Source organism: Harpia harpyja, chromosome 19, assembly GCF_026419915.1.
Source record: "Harpia harpyja isolate bHarHar1 chromosome 19, bHarHar1 primary haplotype, whole genome shotgun sequence".
NCBI classification, from domain to species: Eukaryota; Metazoa; Chordata; class Aves; order Accipitriformes; family Accipitridae; genus Harpia; species Harpia harpyja.
This window is the reverse complement of record NC_068958.1, coordinates 16,977,849-17,000,047: the sequence shown is the minus strand read 5'-3', so window position 1 is coordinate 17,000,047 and position 22,199 is coordinate 16,977,849. Positions and strand designations below refer to the sequence as shown.

The following is a 22,199-nucleotide window of genomic DNA, read 5'->3' as shown; positions in this document are numbered from 1 at the left end:
TATTCACCAGGTGCATTTTTCTAATCGTTTTTGCTACAAACAGGGATGTGAAGACTATGAATTCCTCCTGCTTATTCTTCTACAAATTTTTAAAAATTCATTTTAATGTGTGCTGTTCTCTACAAAAACACAAGTCTAGAACAAGGAGAATGAACTGTCAATGCTCCCTTGAGCTGGCTGGTCTCGGACAGCAATTGAGTTCACTTGCTTTGCTTTCCATTATGTCTTCTCTATTTCAGAGCCCCTGTCAGGCAACAAACTGATTCTGCTGTAGAGAAAAATACAGAGGGCATCTCTGCTAGCACCCCCCTAGGTGTAATCACAAATCGTGCTATACTCGGCTCTGCTAATGGTATTGCGAATGCCGGTGCTGCGTCAACTACAGGAAAGGACTTCTCAGCTGAGGAAGCCAGGGAGCGCAGAAGGTTAGTGAGCAGAGTGCCGGTGTGTGTCAGTCCTCCTCTGTGATCAGGTCTCACGTGGTGGTGATGGTGGGGGTGTAAGAACTGTTTCTTAGGTGCTACATGGAGTTACAGGCTGCTGCCCCTGCTCCATCTTAAGGTTTTGAACTGAGTCATCACTGGCTTGTAGGTTAAATTTAGTTTCATAATTTTCTACTTGTCTTTTCAATATCTCAGCCTTTTTCTTCAGTAGTCATCTTGGCTATTAATCTCAGTCCCTAAGGCCTCTATGTATAGAGGGACAGACAGCCCACTGGCTACTTGCAGTAGGTTCTGTAACATGAATCCCATCCTAAAAAGAGCGTTGGACTGAGACGCATTCAGATAAAATCCATCCTTCTGATTCTGCTCAGCTAAGTTTACATGTGCCCCAATGGAGACATCTTTGCTGCACAAGTCCCCTGGATTCCCTCTGCTGTTAGTGGGGGGAAAACATTCCTGGAGCGTGTAGCTGTGTGATACTGGAGGAGATGGACTGCACTCTAGCAGCATGCATTTCTTTCGATTGACTAGCAGGAAGACTTAGCACAGAGGTAGAAGTCTGCCATGTGCAACCAAGGCTATTACAGCAGTAGCAGCATTTGGAATTACTCTGAATCTAGCTGGTGGTATCTCTTTCTTATCATATGTTATTTTAAGACTGGGGAAATATACACCTGGGGTAGCTGGTGCTCTTTTCAAAGGAAATTTACCCTGTGCATTTAAGTACAGAGTATCAAATGATCCCTATTCATTCCTGCAAACAGGTTAACTTTTGCAAAATTTGTCTCTTCCGATGGCATCAATGAAAGTAAATGGTAATAAATAAAATGCAGTGAGGAACCGTGTATTTCTAACTAGCAACCAGTTCATGGAGTGTTTTGAGTAATTAGATTCTTTCAAACTAAAATAATAACTTCTTAAAATACAGACCTTCCTGAGTGGAGATAGCACACTGATATATTTTAAATGGCCTGAAGCCAAAGGATGTGAAAAGCAATAATGGAAATAATCAGCTTGCAAAGGTGAAGATGGTAGAGCTCAGCAGTGCCATGTAATCTGCAGTCAGCCATGTGACTTTTCCCATGGAGGGAGGGCATGCTTGCTGTGGGCTTCTCTTTGCTTCGGCTGCATCAGATCCAAGAAAGAAGGTGGTCTGTGTTATTTGGAAAATACTCACACTCTTAATGGTGTTTGGGCTTGTTTTTTCTTTTTTTCCAGAGCTAGCACAGGGAGTGCTTTGAAGGTATTGCAAGCATTCTGGATGAGCCACATTTATCAACTCTGTAAGCAGGGACATAATTTGAAATAGCTCCTGAAAAGCATCTTTGTAAGAACACTTATGTTTAATATTAGGAGTGCTTCTGTATGCTCCTTGTCATTTTGCATGGGGTCAGTTGTCTTGGTGTCATTTGTGGTTGAATTGAGATGAGCTGCCAAAAGATACTCCCAGTGCAAAGTGAGATTGTGCAAAAGAGGACAGAGTGAGTATTGTGCTTTCATTTCACACTTCAGACTGTTTCACAACAGTATCTCCATTTTGGCAAGCTCAGAATCAAGTTGCAGAAGCTTTAGATTCTTCCCTGGAGAAGTGGGCTCCACAAAACCCACCAGACTTTTGGCACTGTCTGCAGACAGGGAACTTGACTGTGATAGTACTCGTAGATGCCCAAAAGAGCATCTATTAATATTACTGCATTGGTGTTTATTGCCAAATCAGTTTCTATAAATAATATAGAAATCTGTTTAAGTCTCCTGCATTTTTATTAGAAAACCATCTCCTGTGATTTATGGTAATGTAAAGAGAAACACCAGAAAGTTCCTCCCACCTTTAATTGATGCTCTGAAACTACTGAGAGGAAAAAAAAGCACAGCAATGATGCATTGTGCTTGTGGGTAGAGGAAAACTTATTTATGAATGTGTGTTCTAACAGCAGGATATACTGACTGGGGAACTGCCTGCACATTTTGAACTAGGAAGCATGGACCTAGAGAAACAGGAGAGGTCACCTAAATGGGAAAAGCTTATTTTGGAAGGAGACCAATTCCAGTAAAATAAAATAAAAAAGGGAAATGGTAAACAGTTGTCAAGGAAGCACTATATGGATTTCAGTTCCCACTGGCAGCTGTTGCAGTAGCATTTGGTCTGCTTCAGTGTTTCCAAAGCTCCAGCTTTCTCTTAGCAACAAAAACACAAACAAGCTTATCATCTAATATTAGATCACAGGGATGTCTCCTAACTCGTGGCCTTAAATTATCTGCGTGAAGCCAAAAGGTTAAAGCAGAAGAGACTGCTAGGTCTGGGGAGGGACGACTAGCAAAGTGCTCTGGAGTGCTGTTTTGCATCCTTTGGTGGCCAACAAGCCTTACCTTGGCTCACCATAGTGTTTCATCCCTGGTGTTTTACCTGCTGCTTGTTTGCTAGCTAAATTGGTCAGCAAACACTCTGGTAGCTGCAAAATAGTGTGAATCATGCCTCATGTCATTTCAAAGGGGAAGAAAGAAAAAACAGAAAAGGCGGCAGCACAGGAGAAATCAGGTTGGAGGAATGCAATGCAGTCTGCCTACCTGGACGGACTGTAGCAAATTGCTGCCTGGTGTTAGAGCCATATGTCTTGGACATTCAGCCAAGCTGCTGCCGTGTGTATTTACATGTACCCAGCTGCACGTTCAGCCTCCCTTAATTCTGCTGCAGCACTGCGGTGTGCTGATACCGATAGGCTGGAAACATGCCATCTTCCAAAGTCAATATTTTTGCCAGGCAATTTCTTTTTCTTTTTCATGGGAATTTTGGAGCCACTGATGAACGTTGCTCTTTGGCCATTTTGATGATCTCCTGCCAGCATCAAATTGTCTCGCATTGCAAATGCATTTGTCCAGCTGAACTCAAAACAGCACTGGCTCTGCTGAGGGTCAGTGACAAGCGCGTGGATGCTGTGCCTGCAGTATCTAACGTAGACCCTGTTCTTCGTGGTGCAAAACTAACATCCTTTTGGTTTCCACTTGGTGCAAGCAGGTGGTGGGGACTCAGGGGGGTCCTCTTGGTTGCAGCCCACTGCTGGATTATCCGCCTTCATCCAGGATGACAGCGGCCTCTAGTGCCACCGACAGCTCCTTTGCAAAGTTCATCTGCGACCTTGTCCATGTAGTTTCAGTGCAGGGCTCTGGTCACATCTTCTCCCGGGAGTCCTACGCTGCAGCCCCTCTCGAGAGGGCTCCTGATGTTGCAGGCTCCCTGTGCGCTGGAGGCTGCTTGGAGCCGTGTCCCCTGTGCATGGAGAGGGGTCTGCAGGAGATCTTGCCAAGCTGGAACGTGACTTGTGCCGTGAGACATCTGGTACTGAGAAGAAAGGTCTGGGGGGGTCTGGATGTCTCTGAAGCCCTTCATGTTATGTGAAAGCTTTGGTTCCCAGAAGAGTTTGAAAAGCTACCATGCAGCCTGCAGCTTGTGGGTAGCTGTCACGTGGGGTAAGACAAGCTTTGCCTGAGAACTTCTGAAAGGCGAGTCTGTGTTCTCAGTTGTGTGACCAGTTTAAAAGGACACTCTTGAATTTGAAATCTGGCCTGTTTTTGTAAGAATTAAGATGTTAATTTGTCCTTCCTCTTCCCCCCCACCCCCCTCCCCAAGCCACTTTGTTTATACAATTGCATTCTGCAATTGTATTTGTTCTTCCTGTTCCTTGGGAAGGTTCCAGCAAGGTGGTAGCACTTGCCATCAGGCAAGCTGTTAGAGACAGGAAACACATCTCTCTCCGTTATTTTTTGAATGTATTTTGACCACTTTCTCAGATAAATCAAGAGTAGGAGTGAGGTGGGCTTGTTGTCTTAGCAACTTTGGGGCTGATGGCTGTGCTCAGCCTGGCTTCTTGCCCTCTAAAGTTTCCTCTAGAAATTTTTTTCAGATAAAGAAAGTTCACTGACGTGTAAGGTACATGTGTCTAGCAAACATTTCTCTTTTCTGCTTCATTCCCAAGAGGAATTTATTTTTCATTCTTTGTTCCTTCATTCTAAGGATCCAGCTGCTAATTATAGTAGCATATATTAATAATATATTAATAACTGAATCCTCCTCCACCAGTACTTTTAGATGAACAATTTTTGGCAAGTCCTTTTTACCTTGTGATTCTTGTCCTGTCCAAATTCAGAGCATGACTCCTCTAGGGTGAGCGCGGATGCCTGATATGTCTGTTAACCCTCATTATCTGACAAAAAAATAAGAAACTCTGATCTCTGTAAAAGTTAAGTTATGGGATTTGCATTCGAGGGGTATTTAAATGTCACTTGAGAGGAACTGGTAGAAAAAGCTGTGAGCATTATCTCGCTACCACCTTGGGTTTTTTTCAGTAGTATTTGACTCTATAATCCTTATCACTGACTGACATAAAGCTGAGTGGTCTTAATTCTCCTGGGAGAGGTCCATGGGGAAGCAGAGTGGTGGGGTTACTCATGCAAGGCGCTGCTGCATGGCAAGGGACAGATTCCTGATCACACTACACAGCGGACAACAAAAAGTCAAAAGGTCTCTCTCTTGTGAAGAACTGAACAATCATCTGGCACCTGCTGTTGAAAGCATTTATCTGCCATGCTTCTGCAGTTAATCTCTTTCAGATAAAGTTGCCCTTTTTTTAAAAGGCTGCTGGTGCAGATGACGTGGGAGGGCAGGAATTCTGCTGGCCATCGGATTGTCCATGTTGGGAAGAGGCGAGATAGCTCCTGCTGTATCAGAAATCAGGCTGCATTTTTATTTGGAAAAAGGTCGAGGTGTGGGATGGGGGTCACTGCTGCTGAGCCTTGTTTCCTGTAAAGAAGGCGAGCAGGTGTGCTGCTGCATGCTCAGCTGCCGACTGACTTTATCCAGTGCTCAGGGGAAGGCGGAGTGGGGTGAGGGGGGCATATTTTGGCATTTGCTTTGGGCGGAGGAGCCCAGGCTGTAGGTTGGCCTGCTAACCCAAAGCAGGAATATATGCGGGATCCTCCAGGAATGGTCAAGGAAATGAAGCAGGGACCACTTGAGCTAACCAATGTAAAAGAACTGCATCTTGACAGCATGGAGCAAGCAGAAGGTAAAACTGCCTTTCCCCATCCCTGTCTACATGCAAATTTGTGTGCAATTCCTCTTTACTTACTAATCATAACCACTGACATGTTTCACGTATTTAATCCGTGTGTCTAACAACACATTTGTCTAATGGCAAGTTCTGCAGCCAGGGCTCCAGTTCCATCTGGGTACCGCCACCTGGATGTTCAGGGTATGGGCATTTACCAACTTCAACATGTTCAAATACTTTTCTGTGTCCAAAATTGGCCATAAAACTAAAGAATATACCTGAAATATTTGTGGAGATACTGTGTGACTGTACAGCTGAGGGCTAATTTAGCACAAAATCAGCTATTCTGTTAAATTCTTTGCTCTATAGCACCGACCCGCGGATGTTACAGGTGGAGAAGCCAAGGAAGCCAGGTAGCCACACTGGGATTTCTATAGGAAAAGTTTTTGAGCAAACTTAATTAATCTTCTGTCCCCGAGAACAATGGACACTTGAATTTGAACCAAAGCTACTGCCACATGCTCAGAAATTGCAATCTTAGCTCAGCAGGAAATGGAAATCTTTTATACGGGATCAATATTCGGTGATGTTTTCTGTAATTCAGCTGGGGGCTAATTCGTGATCGTCTTCCTTGAAACTGCTCAGGCATCTCGGTGGCTGCTTCCACGAGGTGGCGGTCGAAGGCTTCTTAGATGGACTCGCCAAGTGAGCATTTCTCCTACGGTTTATCTAGTTCAACAGCTGAACCTTCTTTATCACCATCAAGTTTTTATTTTGTTTTATTTTTTAGTTGCAAAAGGCAATTTCCCAAATATTCAGATTTTTGCCGAGTGAATTTTTTGGTTTTCAGGGATTTCCTGCCCTGTTTCAGACTGCGTAAACTAGCTTTTGGGAAAGCTGTAATAGGTCTGCTTGAGGTTGTTTAAAATGTCAAATTTTGTTGGCTCACTTGAAAATGAGAAATACTGATAGAGGCAGGACACTTGCATCTTTGTCTTCATTTCGTTCATCACCTGGCAGGAGATGGAGCTTCATCCTGCTCTGTTTCATGCGGCAATTTTTTTAATGCAAAGATTCAGCCTCTGAAGACTGCAGACAGTAGTGCCCTTTGTTCCATGATACAGTGACAAACTGCTCAGTGTTGTATATTGACACCTAATGTCCTATACTGAACACGAACCAATTTCAAAATATTCCAGCCTGGAAAGCTTTGCACTTGTGATGGTCACAAGTAATGCATTCAATAACTAAGGGGAAGTTCAGTAGGGAAAAGGTGTTGCTGGCTTGCTTTGTTTTGTGTTTGCAGTACTCTACTTTTTCTCTTGCAGAAAAATTTCCTGGATTTTTTTTTTTTTTTAAACAAGTACATTTTCTCTTTTTCTGGAAGAACTTTAAGGGTCTAGGTTCACAGCAACAGCAAGCCTTCTCCAGTGTGAGGTAGCCAGTTTAAGGAACGTGATCACTGTGGTGTTTGTTGCCTTTTCACCTTTTACCGTGATGCCAAATGGCATTAATTACTGCAAAGGGGTAACATGGATTGGAAGCTTTGAAATGATCAATGTGCTCTCTTCCCCAGCCCCAAACTTTGAATTCTCAGTAGGTACCAATACTGCATTTTCCTCTTCTGGCAGAGGAAATACAGAGCACCTGGGGCTTAGAGTGAGCAGGGTTGCGTTCCCACCTAGGTCTGCAATTAGAGCACTACTCACTTCTTTATATTGCAGTAGTCCAGCCTGCAGAGGAGGTGCATTGAGGTAGCTGCCATAGGAACACAGCACAAAAGGAGCAGCTCTGCTTTCTGAAGGGCATACAAAGAGATGAATATGGGCAGATGGGAAAGCACACGCAAAATCATCAAGAACTGTATGATGGGAAGTATTCTTAGAGCATCAGCTGCCATACTTGTAACCTCGACCCATTGTAAACATCATATCAAAGTGTGAGTTTTGAGGAGAGATAAAGGGTACTTGTTTTGATTAACAAGTGCAAAGATCACAAGCCTCTTAATCTCTCAGATCAGCACCTGAACATGTTGAGCAAAGCAAAGCTGTTGCAAATAAAGAATTTCATCTTCTGCTTGTTAACCTGCTAATCATACTGTAGATAGATGATTGAAATTCAGACAGTTAAACTTTCATAAGTTGAGAATTCACAGTCCAGATTGAAACACAATGACAGCTCACAACAGCCAGGACTAAACTGAGAGAGGAAAGCTAAGGCCTGAAAACGGTGAATACTCAGCCGAGCCTTTTCAAGCCAGCTGTGAAACAGTTTAAGAGCATGATCCTGTTATCCCTCTGTCCTCAGCTTATTAAATAACTCAGCATTGTCTGGCTGTCTCTTCCCTCTATTCCCAGCTCCAATGCTTGCTGAGTCTGACATGTTATCCTTCTCTCCTGCCTGTTGAATGGTCTTCTCAAATTATAGTCAGCCAACTTTTCATGGCAATTTCTCTAATGAATATTTTCAGTTGCGGTGGGCTGATGGCACAGAACATGTTAGCACAGGGATAAATACAGTGAAGAACTGAAACCTGTTGCTTGCTTGGATGAGAGAGCAGGAAAGTTTCTTTCCTGACTGTTTCCATGTAACTGTCAACGACTGACTTGCTGCTGCGTACATACTTCATTATCTAACTTAAGGAATTGTATTTTGGGAAATGCTGTCAGCATTTTTGCCTGCAAAACTTGCACTTGCTTCTCTTCCCTCCCCCAGCTTATAGATTAGTTTCTTAACTAATGGCAAATTTCCAGTTTGTAGGAATGCATTGCTGGGAAGCTGTACTTTTCCAGTTGTTTCCAGGGGAACAGTTATCAGTACTTGAGGCTTTTGCTGGGCTTTTTTTTTTTTTCTGTCTTCTTTTTTTCCTCTGTGTGTGTGTGTGTGTGTATATATATATATATAAAAACCATACATATATATATACACATATGACAGAGAGAGGTAGACATATTTATGATAAAGATTTTTTTAAAATACTGCAGTGTTTTGAATAGTGATATTGTACTCTTAAGAACAGCTATTTCAAACATTTTAGATATCTGTATGACTTTCCGTATGCTGAACACCTTGTGTGCAGGAAGCCAAACCTGTGCTGGCTCCCTTTACCCATATTATCCAGATCTGGAACAACCAAAAGTCTGTCCTGGCTTCCAAGAAAACTGTCACTATAGTTTCTAGTCTAGTCTAGTTCAGGGTCACTCCTGAACTAGAAAGAGAATTTAGGCTGAGATGAGAGGAGTCAGAGAGGGCCAGTGACACAGCTCCTGCCCACAGCAAGCTTTCCTCTAGAAGAGCCACATCAAGCATAGCCCCAGTTCACGACCAACTGTGCTGCATTCGCGGAGACCAGACACCCTATAGTTACTGCCTGCCAACTTGTATTCTTACTGCGCTTGCTACAGGAACACAGATTTATTAGAGAAGGGACATGATGGGGATGGAGGAACCCCATCATGGCCCACTACAGCTCATGGGGGTGTGTATCTCGGTTTTTGGTGTGCTGACAGCAAGACAAAATGCCTTGAATCCACTTTGACAAGAGGGCAGCCGTAGCATTTAATGAATGTTTAGCTTCCAAATTTGTTGCCAAGTTTTGACACACATAGGTGAGTGTCTTTTAGACAAGTGCTTTTCCAGTGCTGGGTCACTGAAGTGTGAAAATGTAATGTAAAACTTCAAGTTTTATGCAGTATTGGTGTTCCCTCTGGGACTGGGTGATGTCATTCTGCCAAGCGCTCTGTGTGGTGGTAGATGGTGTTTGCACAAACGCTTCCATCTCTTAAGTGCTTGAAGGAGTTTGGGAAGGCAGGAAAGGAGACCAGCATTGTAAAAAGATTATCAGAAGCTTCTGTGTTTCTTGGAGAAATTCATCATCTGTTCTTGTTATCGGTGCACCAATTAACAGGGGATTGTAATTTCTTTTTCTGCATCATTCACCCTTTACTTGGGAGGGGTTTCTCTCTACAATATGAGGGGTTTTTTCCCTCTGGCAAAGGTTCTCTAACATACACATTTGCTCTTGTATGCTTGGTTTACCAGCTTGTATGTCCAGGCTTACTGTTGCCCTGTTTTGAATCTCCCCTTCTATTAGTATTTTATCGCAGCTCCTTTTGCTTTGAGGTGGTGATGAGTAGTTGGGATCCATCTTTGTGTTGCACTGTCCTGATTAAAAGAGTTCACAGAGAAAATAGGTGTTTTCTGGAAAATAGGAAGAATTAAGTGGGAGCCATATTCATCATTCAGTTCCCAGCTTTTTTCTAGGTAATGCACAAATCAAAAGCTTGTAGCTCTCTTGTGGCAGCAGGACACACTTGTGTCTGTCTCTGGGAACTATAAACTTCTGCAGTGTTTTTGCTGACTCTCACGTACGCATCTCTAACAATTTATGTTCTGCTGCATGTACTTGCAACCAAAACTCTGGTAAAAATTTGTTCTGCTTTATGCATGCCTTGAACTTGGCATGGTGGCTGCTCTTATTTCATATATTTCTCAGAGAAAGCTTACTGCAAGAAAATACAATGCATAGGACCATTTGTTTGAAGATCTGCTTGGATCATGTGATATTTGCTTGAATTAATAGGATGACATAGATACTGCACTTTAGCAAGCAATGTGTTTCTTGAAAACGTAATTAAAAACTCTGTGGATTGTTTACAGACTGCCTCATACCCCATTTGCTGTCTGTCCCCTGCAGCTTGCTGTGATCTGCAATTTTTCTGCTTTGGAGAGCAGTGTAGTGCTCTCCCTCTGTCATCCAGTTCAGCCTTGCTTTGTGGCTGCATCAGACTTGCCATCTCCTTGCAGTGAATTTGTCCTCTCTCTCTTTCTTCCATGCCATTTAGCACACTCGGATCTCTTTAAAATTCAGCTTGTAAGCAAAGTGAAGCATCACCTAAAATTGTAAAATCAGTCTTTACCCTCCCTCCTCCCCACAAAGAAAAAAACAAAACACAAAAAAAATCCAAGCAGAGGAAAAATGTGATTGAATTGCCAGCAGGTATGGTGTCTGCTGTTTGCATTTGAAATATTTACAGCACAACTACCTTCTTTCATCACGAGGAAAAGGCTGTAGCTGCTTACTTGGAGAAACCAGCTATGTCACTGTGCAGTGGCTCTGCTGACTTGTTTCAGAAAATTCAGTTATCTCATGCTTGTAAAATGGCTTTGGGTGAGCTCCAAGAAGTGGGGAATTGTGTAAATGGAAAGAAACCAAAAGTTAGCAATCAATAAAGGCTGCAGTCCAAACTGAGCACCTCTGACTTGCAAAATGTGCTTGTCTGAAGATTAAGTCATTGTTACAGGTTGGACACCCAAAATTGCTAATGATGTTTTAACATATTCCTATTTTTATTTAAATTCTGGGAGAGCAGAGGAAAAAAGTCTGGGAGGATGAGGGGGTAAGAGACACAAAATGTTTTTTTTCCTGTTGCTGTATCTGTACACTCCTGTACTCAAAGCTGTAGCTAAACACTAAAACAAGGGAAATCCTGCAGCCTTGCTGTGCTCCTGCAAACCTGCCTCTTCTGACCCTGTTGCAAAGGCGTCCTCATGGCTCACCAGCAGCATGCCCAGCCTCCTTTTTAGTAGCGGATGCTGACCTGTTCTCCACAGATTTGCCTAACCTTTTTTGAAACCATTTCAAAAACCTGTTTTGTCCTCTCTCACATCCTGTGGCAGGGAGTTCAGTATTATTTTCTGTTGTGTGCAAAAGTACTTCAGCTGCTGTAAGCATGACCTCGTGTTGCTCACATGTACCAGGAGTGTTCCTGAACAAGCACAATGTGGTCCACTGTATACATGCTGTTGTATGAGCCGAATTCCTCCTCAGGCAAAGACAGGTCTCATCTTTCCTCCTCTTAGTCCCGTCGTATGTATGTACATGCCTGTGTCCTCATTGCACAGCATGAGACATAAATTCCACTGATTCAAAGCTGTTGCAGTAAACTGCCCGCCTTACTTACCTAGAAATTTACTTGGTTTGTATGTTTCAGGAACTTTTTTTTTTTTTTTTTACTACTGCTCTGAACTTAATTTGCAGTATATTTTGCAAATGCGTTCTTCCTGTAGGTGACTTATTAATTCTGGATGCTGTGCAAATAGCAGCTATTCTACTGTGTCAAAAGCTGCAGAAAATGCTTATTGTTTCCTTAATGTGCCATTACCTGGGTAGCACATATGCACTGCATAAAGGAGAGCAGAAGAGAACTACTTATCTGCAAAATTAGGAGTTGCACAGCTTTCACTCATCAAACAGCAGCTTTTTTGTTGGTGAAACAGCGAATTCTTGGGAGGCAATCATCCCTCTGAATTTTAGGCGCTTCCCATGTTGGCATATCCATCGCAGCTAGTGTGTCTGTCTGGATAATCAATGGGAAGAAATGAGCTCCTCTGCAAGGCATTCACATGATCTGTGCTGGAGGCTCCTTCTGAAGGTGATAAATTGCACGCTGGAAGTGCAGTTCAGTGAGCCTGGCCAGCTCAGATGTAGACATCTCCATTGTACCCAGCTCCCAGAGCGTGATTCATCTCCTCTAGAAGTCTGCAGTGCAGGCATCTCCAGCATGGACAATTGATCCTTTGCACTCTGCTTGTACTCTTTGGAGATCAGGGGAGTTCGGGGCATGATTTATTAGGTCGAATACTTATACCAATTTTAGGTGGGAAGACTCTCACTTGTGCCCCACCAACACTTGTAGAAGTGCAAGGTGACTAGCTCCCACGGATGTACCTCCAAATAGTCTGAGGAACCCCCAGTTAAGTGATATGTCTCCAGTGAGCGCTGGAGGTCAGTCCACATTTGGCTGCACAGCTAAATCAGCACTGAACATGAGATTGTGAAGGTGGATAAAAGCCATTGTGGTAGATTATTTTAGAGTGATCCAGATTTCCTCATTCTCTGAGGTTTTGTCATAGTGCAGCAAAGTTAGTAATCTTTCTAATAAATGTCTCAACTTACTGGATGAGATAGAAAATCTGTTCAGTCCATTACCTTTTCTGTGAAAGTGGTCTGTAGTGGAGAATCAGGAAAAGAGTCCAAGGACAAAGTAAGCGTATTCTTTGATAGATCTTCATACGTCACTTGGCTAATTATTCTTTGAACATATCTAGATCTTTGATACTCTGTTAATCTGTGGCAGTGATAGACCTACAAAAGAACATTTCAGGCACCCTCATCCTTGTGCAGTGAGACAGTGTTAATAATCATTCCCTATTAACCAGGCTGAAGAGTCCAATCTAATTAATCTTTCCTAAGAGGGAAGCCACTCCACCACTACAGAAATCAGACTTATGGCTGTGTGATCCCTGACTCTGCAGGACCGCTGCCGAATTCCTCTCCAGTTCCTCCACAGTGAATGCCAGGGCAGAGAGTTCAACTTATATTTTTTCATGCGAATAGTTCTTTTGAAATCTCCCAGGTTTAATGAAATCTAGTGGTGACCAGCTCTGTATTTTAACTGTGCGGTTTTCAGTATTAAGGAACTTGGTTTACTCTGTGTGTGAAGGTTGTTTCTTTAATTTCATAGCTTTTTTTCAAGGTGTTTTGTCTTTATAAGATGCCTGCAGTTCAGCCGGTTTCTAGCATGATGGGATTCATATTGATGAAGACAGCAGGTTGCAGCAATATGATCATGAATATAATGACAGGAAGGAGGGTCTGAGGAATGTGCCAGTGCAGGATTTCTGTTCCTGAGATCTTTATCTGAATGAGGGGTGGTTTGTGGTTGTTTGGATTTTGGGTTGGTTTTTTTTTTTTTCCTTCTAATGATGCAATGACATGGGAGCAAATAATATACTAAATAGCTGCACCTTTTTTAACAGAACATGTCCAACACTAAATACTTTATTTAGAGACTCTAGGGAGAATGTAATGCGAGCATTTGTGTATCATATGCTCATAGGAAAGTTGTCCCAAAGCAGAAGATGATAGTCTTGGTAGATGAAGCTAAAATGATTGTTGTCCATATGAAAGAGAATAATAGCTCAGGAGCTCGCAGAGACAGGAAAGCAGAGCATCTGTTTTTATTTTAACCTCTTCTGCCCTTTATTTTTTTTTTCAGGTCATATCTGACTCCGGTGCGGGATGAGGAAGCAGAATCACTGAGGAAGGCACGATCCAGGCAGGCCCGACAGACTCGCAGGTCTACACAGGTAAAGAATGGAAATACTCGTGTTTGTGTGTAGGATGAAGAGAGCTGATGAATAGAGAGGCAAGATTTTCTTTTGCTCTTATATTATTACTTAGGACGAGGGGTTTGTCTACCCTCACACTGTGTTGGAGACGTTCTGGCAAAAGTTTCTGCAAACAATTATTAGAAAATACTCCCCCAAGCATACACGAGTTAGATTTCTGCAGTATACCTGCCTTTTAGTTTGTAGCTTGATCACATATATTTGGGTTCCTTTGAGTTGGTGATTATGTCAGTACACTGAGAAACGTGTTAAAAGCAACAGAATTCTTTTCTTTCTGTTAGCATAGAGATGAAACATTAGCCTGGCCAGGTATAAGCCTGCTGGGCATTTTAAACTGAGCTGGGAGACTTGAAATCTAATTGCATAAATTTAAAAATTCTCTCTCTTACTTTCTCTCCAGGGTGTGACACTGACAGACCTTCAGGAGGCAGAGCGAACCTTCAGCCGGTCTCGGGCAGAGCGGCAAGCTCAGGAACAGCAAAGCGAGAAAGCTGAGAGCACTGAGCCTTCTGAGGACAGCAGTGAGAGGCAGGAGACCCGGTCACGGTGGAGCAGAAATACAGATGAGGAGGTGATACTCCTGGCCTCAATTCTCATTTTTTCAGAGTTAATGAAACCATTTAGGATAGCTGAGATCAGGAGAAATTCTTTTGGGGATGTCTGTTTATTTTAAGGGGAGGCAGACTTGCTGGAAAGAAGTAATACTGAAGAGTAGTACCTCACTACTTGCACAAGGGATGCACAAGGGATGTGAATATGTAGGTGTTAGAGGTTAGCTGTTCCTTTGCTCTCTGCTGGGAATTTCACTTTTCTGTCTCTTGCCAGAAAATAAAACTGTGTAAATCACAGAAAGTGGAATGAGAAGGCTAATGATAGAAATGTGGCCTGGATCCATCCTTGCTGTGCAGGCTGGACTGAGGCTTTGTGTTCACATTTTTCCACAGATGTTCTGTGTGTAATGGAAAGCTGGAGAGACCAGTTTTCTCTCCCTCCCATCACTTCTGTTTTTTCACTCTAACTCATTTGTTTCTATTAGATAACTTGTTCATCCTGCCATTGGCTGTGGGGACAAAGAGATTGATCCCAGACTTCCCAGCAATGGGAGGGTGCTCTCACACCATAGCTATACAATGCTTTTAACATTCATCCCCATCTGATGGAATGAACGTGATCTGGTGGATGGAGGTGATCACTTCCAGCAGCAGTGAAGAAAACAGTACACTCTAAAAGATTACCCAGTTCCCCGAAATCCCAAATCTGCTAGTCCCTTTTCATTCTACTAACCTTTTGTCATGGTTCTTTGTTTATAGAGTGTCTATCGGCGATTAAGGTGCCCAGTACAACCAGAGAAACCTACGACACCTGTATCTCCTTCAACATCAGCACCTCTCCTTTATACAAGTTCATACCTGACTCGAGCAAATAAGTATCTAGGTCTTGACTCTGTGAATCCAGCAGACTTCAGAGGTGCAGCCACAGAGATGGAGAAAAATGGTATGTACCCAGGAGAATGAAGAACAGTCAAAGCTCAGGGATTTTCATGAGGTTTAGAACTTTCAATGTGTACAGACAGAGAGAGTAAGTTTACTTGTTCTGAGGGGAGGTGTATGGGGAGGTGCCACCTCACAGAACAAATGGGTTTTGTTTAAATGGAAATCCTAATGTAGGATATAGCCTATTGCTTGTAACAGAGAGGTATAAAAGGATGTTTTCCATTTGGGGTAAGTAAATGAGACAGTAATCCTTGGAGCATTTAGATCTTAAAGCTGGGATTCCCCTAGTACAGTTTGTCCTCAGAACAGGAGTCAGTTGGGATGATTTGGGGAGAGGTGACAGCTAGGGTAACCTCTCTGGGCTTTGATAAAGGAAGGAGTGTGAGTAACCAGATGTAGTAGGGCACTGAGATTCCATTTCATTTGGTTTAATAACTCCTTTGTAATATAACACAAGCTAAGATGACCTTGATTGGCTTGAAAAGAACCCCAGTACCTTAGCAAAAGCACAGATGTAAATCACTGAAACCAAAGCAGTCTTTCTTTGCTTGGCCAGAGTGTGAAGATCAGGATTTAGATGACAGATCTCCAAACAAACAGTCAATCCGAGAGAGGCGGCGGCCAAAAGAGAGGCGAAGAGGCACCGGCATCATTTTCTCAACAAAAGATGTAAGTTTGAGTTCCTTAGAGAAGAGAAACTTATTCTGTAATATTCAGGGTGAATTTCCTTCCAATTCCAAGCTTCAGATTTTTTTCCAAGTCAGTTGATTTCCCATTAGTCCTTCCCTCTCCAGCTTTATTTCAGACTGGCACTTCCAAAGGAATCACATCCCTGTTTGGCCCATGTAATACTCAAGCAGCAGGCTCTGGGAAGCCTGTTCCTGAACCATAAATCAGTGCCATCCTTGCAGAATTGTGAAAGAGCCCACATGGGAGAAGAGAGATTAGAAGTCTAGTTTTTTTGGAAGAAAAGAGGTCACGAGTCACTGGAAGTATTTTCAAATTCCTCTGAGCCCAAATTTGGCTACGCTTTAGGCTGCCTAAAAGGAAGACCATGAGGAATAAAACCTGTGTCTGGATCCCCTACCCAGCACCAGAGAACACACACAGCATAAATGCAGAAGAGCTGTCTGTGTCATGGTCATTACTCTTAGTCCTGGTTTCAAAAGGATTTCTTCCATCTGAGGGAAGAAATCCAGCCCTCCAAACCTTAGTTAGAGACTCAGGTAGGAAGATAGATCACCTTTTTCAGGAGAGTATATATTATGAAGTCATGGTTAAGAAGTCTGCAACAGTTCTAGTCCAGCTACAGACATATAGCCTTCCTCATACACCTCCGTGGTAGAGGCATCCTGCGCAACATAATGAAAAAAACCACAATGGTCTTCCCTGCGGCCACAGTAGATAACGTTGAATATTTGGAGTTATATACAAGTTGAATGGCCCTGCTGGAAACCTCAGAATTTCTATTGAAAGACTTGCCGCAAACACCCCCTTTTTATTATTTTCAAGTAATTCTTACTTTTTTTTTCACTTGCGTGCCATATGTGATTATTTTTTTTCTTACTGTTTTTTTAATTAAATGCTTTACAGCTTGCCCAGTTGTCTACTGGATCATTGTAGCAATATTAGTAGCTTCAGAGCAGAAGGCAAATCGCTTCTCGGAGTTTTAGTTCATTTCCCCGTTGTAGCTGTAGTTTCATATAGAGACAACTTCTGGAGTACCTTGAGTTCAATATGGAGTCAGATGTGATGCTATGGTAGTTTACCATTGCTCCATGAAATCCTGGAGCTGTTACAAAGAGGCAGTGGGTTACACAAAGGCTGCATAAGTGCAAGCTCTCTGGGATGACTAGTCTCTCCTCTGGAGTCTAACTGAAGTGGAGGATATTCTTTGAAAGTCAATATTATATCAGCATTTCAGATACGCAGTCTTCTAAAGTGTCACATTTGTTCCTTAAGTATATTAAGAAGTGTTACTCCTTCTCCTACTGACTTTTCAGGAGCATTCAAATTGCGGTAGCCATCACGAGAGAGTGATTCTGCCCCCAGTACCAAGATCTTCTAAATGGCCTTTATGTTACCAAACCTGATCTGATAATCAGCCAAAAGCATTTAGACAGGCATTTCTTTTGAGAGAAGCGTTCTTAGCTTTAATATCAATTCATAAGCAATACATTAACTTCCTGTGATAAAATTTTGTTGTTTCCAAGGCTGCCTAATTATATTGTTTGCTTTTCATCCTAGGATGATGATGAAGTTGATGGAAATGAGGAAGTGAAGGAAACTCGGGTAAGTGAAAACATATGTCTAAATAGTTGGTGTTTCACTCTTGAGCGTTGGTGGCAAGCAGTCTTCTATGGCTTTACTCTCATTTATACGAGAGATTCAGGCTCTGTTCAGGAGCTCGGTATGAACTGGGAGGTAGTTCTGAGTAGCAAACTGCTTACTGATTTCTCGTCTGAAAGATAAAGAATATCTACAGACTGGCGTAAATTCAAAAGTTGACTTTTCAAGAGCTGGATAGGCAGTTCTCAAACCTGGAGGGACTGCAGCAGAAGCAGGGGTGAGTGCCTTACTGAGAGCGCTGTCAGAAGCTGTGATGGCTGGGGAACATGGCTGTCAGGTGTCCTGAGGAAGGTGCATGACCTTGTATCTCAGAATCGTCCTGATGCTGTTATTTTGAACAGTATGTTTTGAATTTCTAAAATCTGCGCTTTTGTCTCCTCATGGATTTGTTTTCTTGTGGGAAATTGCCTTGGCAAGCAACACATCAGAGATTGTTCATTGTTCCCCTGTTCTTGCAATAGTGTCATTATCCTTCGAGGCCCTTTCTTTCCTTTCATAATAATTATTGAGTCCGTCCAAATTGCCTCGGTTTCATTTGGTTTTGTCTGTCTTTGTCTAAAACACATTTGAACCTGACAACATGACTTACTCTGACAATGTTAAAGCTAAATACATTTGCAAACTATTAAAGCATGATGTGCAAGACCTGGGAAAAATAGCAAATTTAAGGTTGCATAGGGGTCAGCCTGCTTGTATGATGTTTAATTTTTGCCATAAAATGTTGAGCTTGCAGTAGCCTTTCCGCATACTTTGCAATTCAGTAGAGTGATTGAAGCATCATTCTGTTGAAATTAACTGGTTCTTTGCTGAAAATTTTCAGTAACTCTTCAGAGTATAGTTTTGTTTTTCTTTTTGCAATACTCGGTCAAAATGGGGCAAAGTCACGGTGAGCCTTGTGGGGACCAGAGACTCACATGGTGCTGGGATGGCTCTTAGCATGTGCTCATCTTTCAGTGCCAGCCTTTGCTTTCCCAGTGCTTACTTTGCAACGTGAAATGTGGGATATTCCTTCCCATAGAAGCACCACCTGCTTTCAGTAGCCCAGCTCTTCCCACAGGAGTTTCTGTTCATAGCAGTACAGAGCTTCGTTAAATCTTCCACTTAACCCTGCATTCAGCCATTTATCATCCTCAAAATTGTTTTGACGTTTCTGCTGTCTCACAGTAAGACTGAAGGACAGATATTTTGTAATGTGTAAAAAGTAATAATAATAGGGACACCTTGTTACTAGCAGTCATGTTTTGGACTTGCTGGGAATGTCTTTTTCTTCTGGGAAGTTGTCCCAGATTAGCTACGTGAAGACAAAAGAGTATCTGAGGCTGCAGGTTTGGAGGCTTCCTAGAGTCTAGTCCTAAAATTGCTGAAAACTCTGTTAAGCACAATCCTCACCACTCTTGTAAATGGGTAAACTGCACTTCGTAAGACCCCACCGTATGTTCCTGCCCAAAAGTTCAGGGTCGCCTGGTCTCTTACAATCAGTGATACTGTTTTTCCCCAAATTAATAGCAAGGAATCCTTTTGTCTTATATTTTCCACAATTTTCTTGTGGGTTCCCATCTAATAGCAGAGCAACTTCCCTTCCGTTCCCTCAGCCCCTTTGCACGCATACTTTGTGGCAACAGTCCCCTGTCTTCTTATGCACCTCACATATGTTAGACCCAGGTTTAGACTCTCCTTCCACTCTGCTGCTGCTGTTTTTCCCATTCTCCCAGTCGTCTTGTTTTTATCCAGCTTCCAGTTCATTTTCTTTACTGCATGCCTCCAGCATCATGTCACTTGGTCAGTCATCCCTGGTTTATTTTACATCCAGATCAGAGAGATTTCTGTCCTGCTAACTGGCCATCATCACTTTGGCAAGAATCATGGAACAGCTCCTTGCTTTCAGTTCTAGTACCAAGCAGGAAGTACAATTAATAGTCATTTAATTCATCAATAATAATAATAATAATAATTCTAGAATGGCAGATGCCACCATCAGAGTTGTGAACATGAACACATTAAAGTGTCCCATTTTAGTTGCAGACCCCCCAAAATTTTCCTGATTTTATGTGAGCAGTTATTTTTTCCCTCCAGTGTTTATATCTTGGCTGATATTAGGAAGATTTTCATGGCAGCCAAAAAAGGCCCTACTTGAATTCCCTCCTCCAAACTATGCAGCACTGGAGTTTAGCAAGGGAAAGGTAGATGCGATTTTTGAAAAAGGAGCAAACACATGTTGGTTTAATTCTCAGAAGTGGATGAATTATTTTGGCTGAAACTTATGAGCACCAGCGTGGGAAACCAGCCCAGACGCTTTGGCTGAGTTTTAGGCAACTGCGAGCAGTCTCGTAATAGGATGTGTCAGGCAACCTTCATGTGTTTTGCTACCAACCCCGCCTTTCTGCTTGTGATGCAGACTGCTTGGATGCATTGTGGAAAGTTGGAAGAGCAGACAAAGTTTTATTGTGGAATAAATGTTCAAGGGCACAAGGACTTCAGCTGGAAAAAGCCTCTGGGGAAGCAGCTTTAGGAGAGTTTTTTGCGTGGTTCCACTGGGAAGGATATGTAAAGGAAAAAGCCTTTGTTCAATCTGGGGAGACCTGAGCTCAAACCAGAGGAGGGTAAAAAAGTTTGGCCGCAGTCTAGCCTCCATTTCTCAGAAAGTAAAAATTGCAAGAGTCTGAAAGATCATGTTAGTACCCAGCTGAGCAGTGTGGGTAGGCTGGCAGTAGGAAACTTTTCCTGCTCCCTGCAAGCCAGTGACTGTGAAATATCAGCAAGAATTCAGTTGTAGTGAGGCCAGTGAGTACAAATACAATACAATCAGTGCAGGTATAAATCAGCGGCTCTAGTTTGGGATGCAGCTTCTGAAGGATAATGATGAAGACTAAAGAGAATGGTCCAATGTTACATTTTGGAGAGGGTTTTCCCTATCCCCGGCTCTTCCGGCTTTGACTTACACTTGACTTCTGCCATTACTATTACACAGCAGGAGAAATCGGGGATGAATTTGGAAGAAGAGTGTACTTTAAATGACATACCATACATAACAGAAATAGAAAAATGTTTGTAATCATTTAAAGAATTTTATCTCCTTGCATTTCTCTTCAGTGGCATTGCAAATGTGCCTCACCTGTGTGTTAGATAGTTTGTCAAAGGAAAGCTTTAAATACAGGGGAATGCACTGAGTGTCATGTTGGTAAACTAACAATTTCTGGGCAGTAAAACTGTCAAAGAAAACATCTGTCTCATGAACTTCCTCTAGGACAGTCTGTATAGCACAGTATAAAACCCAGACACATTAATGGAATTAACTTTTATGCAGGAATAACACTGAAACATATGATTATGGATTGTGATCACAGTAAGTGTGTTAAATAGGCTCCATTCCTGTCTCCCTGTACTTTGATTTACAAAACATGAGTAGTTTACATTCTGCAAAACACCATTCAAGCCCACTCTGCTTTGTAAATATTATGTGTTCTGCCTAATTGTACTATTAATATGAAATCACCAGATGCAACTGGATACTAATAAAAACTAAATCTCTATCTTAGAAGGACTGAATTTCTAAGCTTGATTCTGTGAATTCTAAGGGAAGACCAATGAACTGGAAAATCCCTTAGGCAAACTAAATGTCTTAATGTTATAGCTGTTTCAGAGTTATGCCTTGGGAATCCTGATTTTGGTATGTTCTATTTCTCACCTATATTTTTGCTTTTAGTGGCATTTTATCTTCCACAGAGATTCCCATTTAGCTTCTGTAATCGTGATGATTACCTTTTTTAAAAGATGGATTTGATAAACGACTAAAAGATCAGAAATAGCTTTAGTTAATGTTTTGTGACTTGCCTGTCATAGCCAGACTGCGTGTATTGGGAGCCCTAGGAGTCCTAGCAACTACCCCAGATCCCACTATTTTATTGCCCTCTTTCCCCGATGCAGCGCAGTGAAGTGTGGCACTGTGCAGGCTGTAGACATGCCTGAGGACTGTCTTTTTAAGCTAAGGAAGGCTCCGAGTCCTCCGCTTTCTGGACTCACATTGCCTAATATGGTAAGGTATGTCTTCACGGGCTGCGCTGTTTTGCTGAGATACAAGGGAAAGTTGACTAGTAAAAGGGAACAAAATAGGTGAACTTTTTGCTAGCTGCTAAGAAAGTAAAATCTTTTCATCTAGGTAGTGCTATATGGTACTCTTCATCCTATGCCTTACTGCTGCTAGCCCAGGATCCCTTCTGGGGACTAAGGATACAAGTATTTTTCCCTGGTTTTACCCTTGAATATTTACTTCTAGCATAGATGCAGTGTGATGTGGGAGGGAAGCCATCTGGCCCATGTCCAAGGTAACGTAGGTGGTACTGTGCGTCACTTGCATGACTATAGTTAAATTATAGAGCGTTTAATTTTGTGTAACATAAGGCTGTGAGAGATTGGCTCTGTTTAGTCCTGTTTATAAACAAAATGCTATAAGGGGTTTTGTATGCTGCAAGGAAAGGAGATCTTTAATATGTGTATAACTAGCAATATAAAATAGCAGAAAATTGCTGCCAGAGCATGAGCTAACGTTTTGCCATAGAGCTTTAAATATGGTGAAGAATGGTTTTATTGTGTTTGGAGTGCCCTGGGTTCTTTGGGAGGTGGAGAGGGAAGACACTATAGAAATTTAAATTCATTCTGCAAATATTTCTACAAAAAAT

At 42.3% G+C, this 22,199-nt stretch overlaps 2 protein-coding genes across 6 annotated transcripts in view; one reads left to right on the top strand and one right to left on the bottom strand.

Annotated features, from left to right (window-relative positions):
* The window catches only part of CSRP1 (cysteine and glycine rich protein 1), a 256,472-nt gene that overhangs the window by 83,639 nt on the left and 150,634 nt on the right, over nt 1-22,199 (bottom strand). The gene's annotated exons all lie outside the window — the stretch shown is intronic.
* Nucleotides 1-22,199, top strand: part of PPP1R12B (protein phosphatase 1 regulatory subunit 12B) — a 124,945-nt gene that overhangs the window by 62,215 nt on the left and 40,531 nt on the right. For 4 of the 5 annotated variants that reach the window (XM_052814966.1, XM_052814964.1, XM_052814963.1 and 1 more), the window contains 6 exons: nt 240-425; nt 13,549-13,639; nt 14,082-14,252; nt 14,992-15,175; nt 15,731-15,843; nt 17,422-17,466. In XM_052814966.1, the coding sequence (XP_052670926.1) occupies nt 240-425; nt 13,549-13,639; nt 14,082-14,252; nt 14,992-15,175; nt 15,731-15,843; nt 17,422-17,466 (790 nt within the window). The remainder of the gene's footprint in view (nt 1-239; nt 426-13,548; nt 13,640-14,081; nt 14,253-14,991; nt 15,176-15,730; nt 15,844-17,421; nt 17,467-22,199) is intronic. The other variant, XM_052814967.1, reaches the window with a different exon arrangement.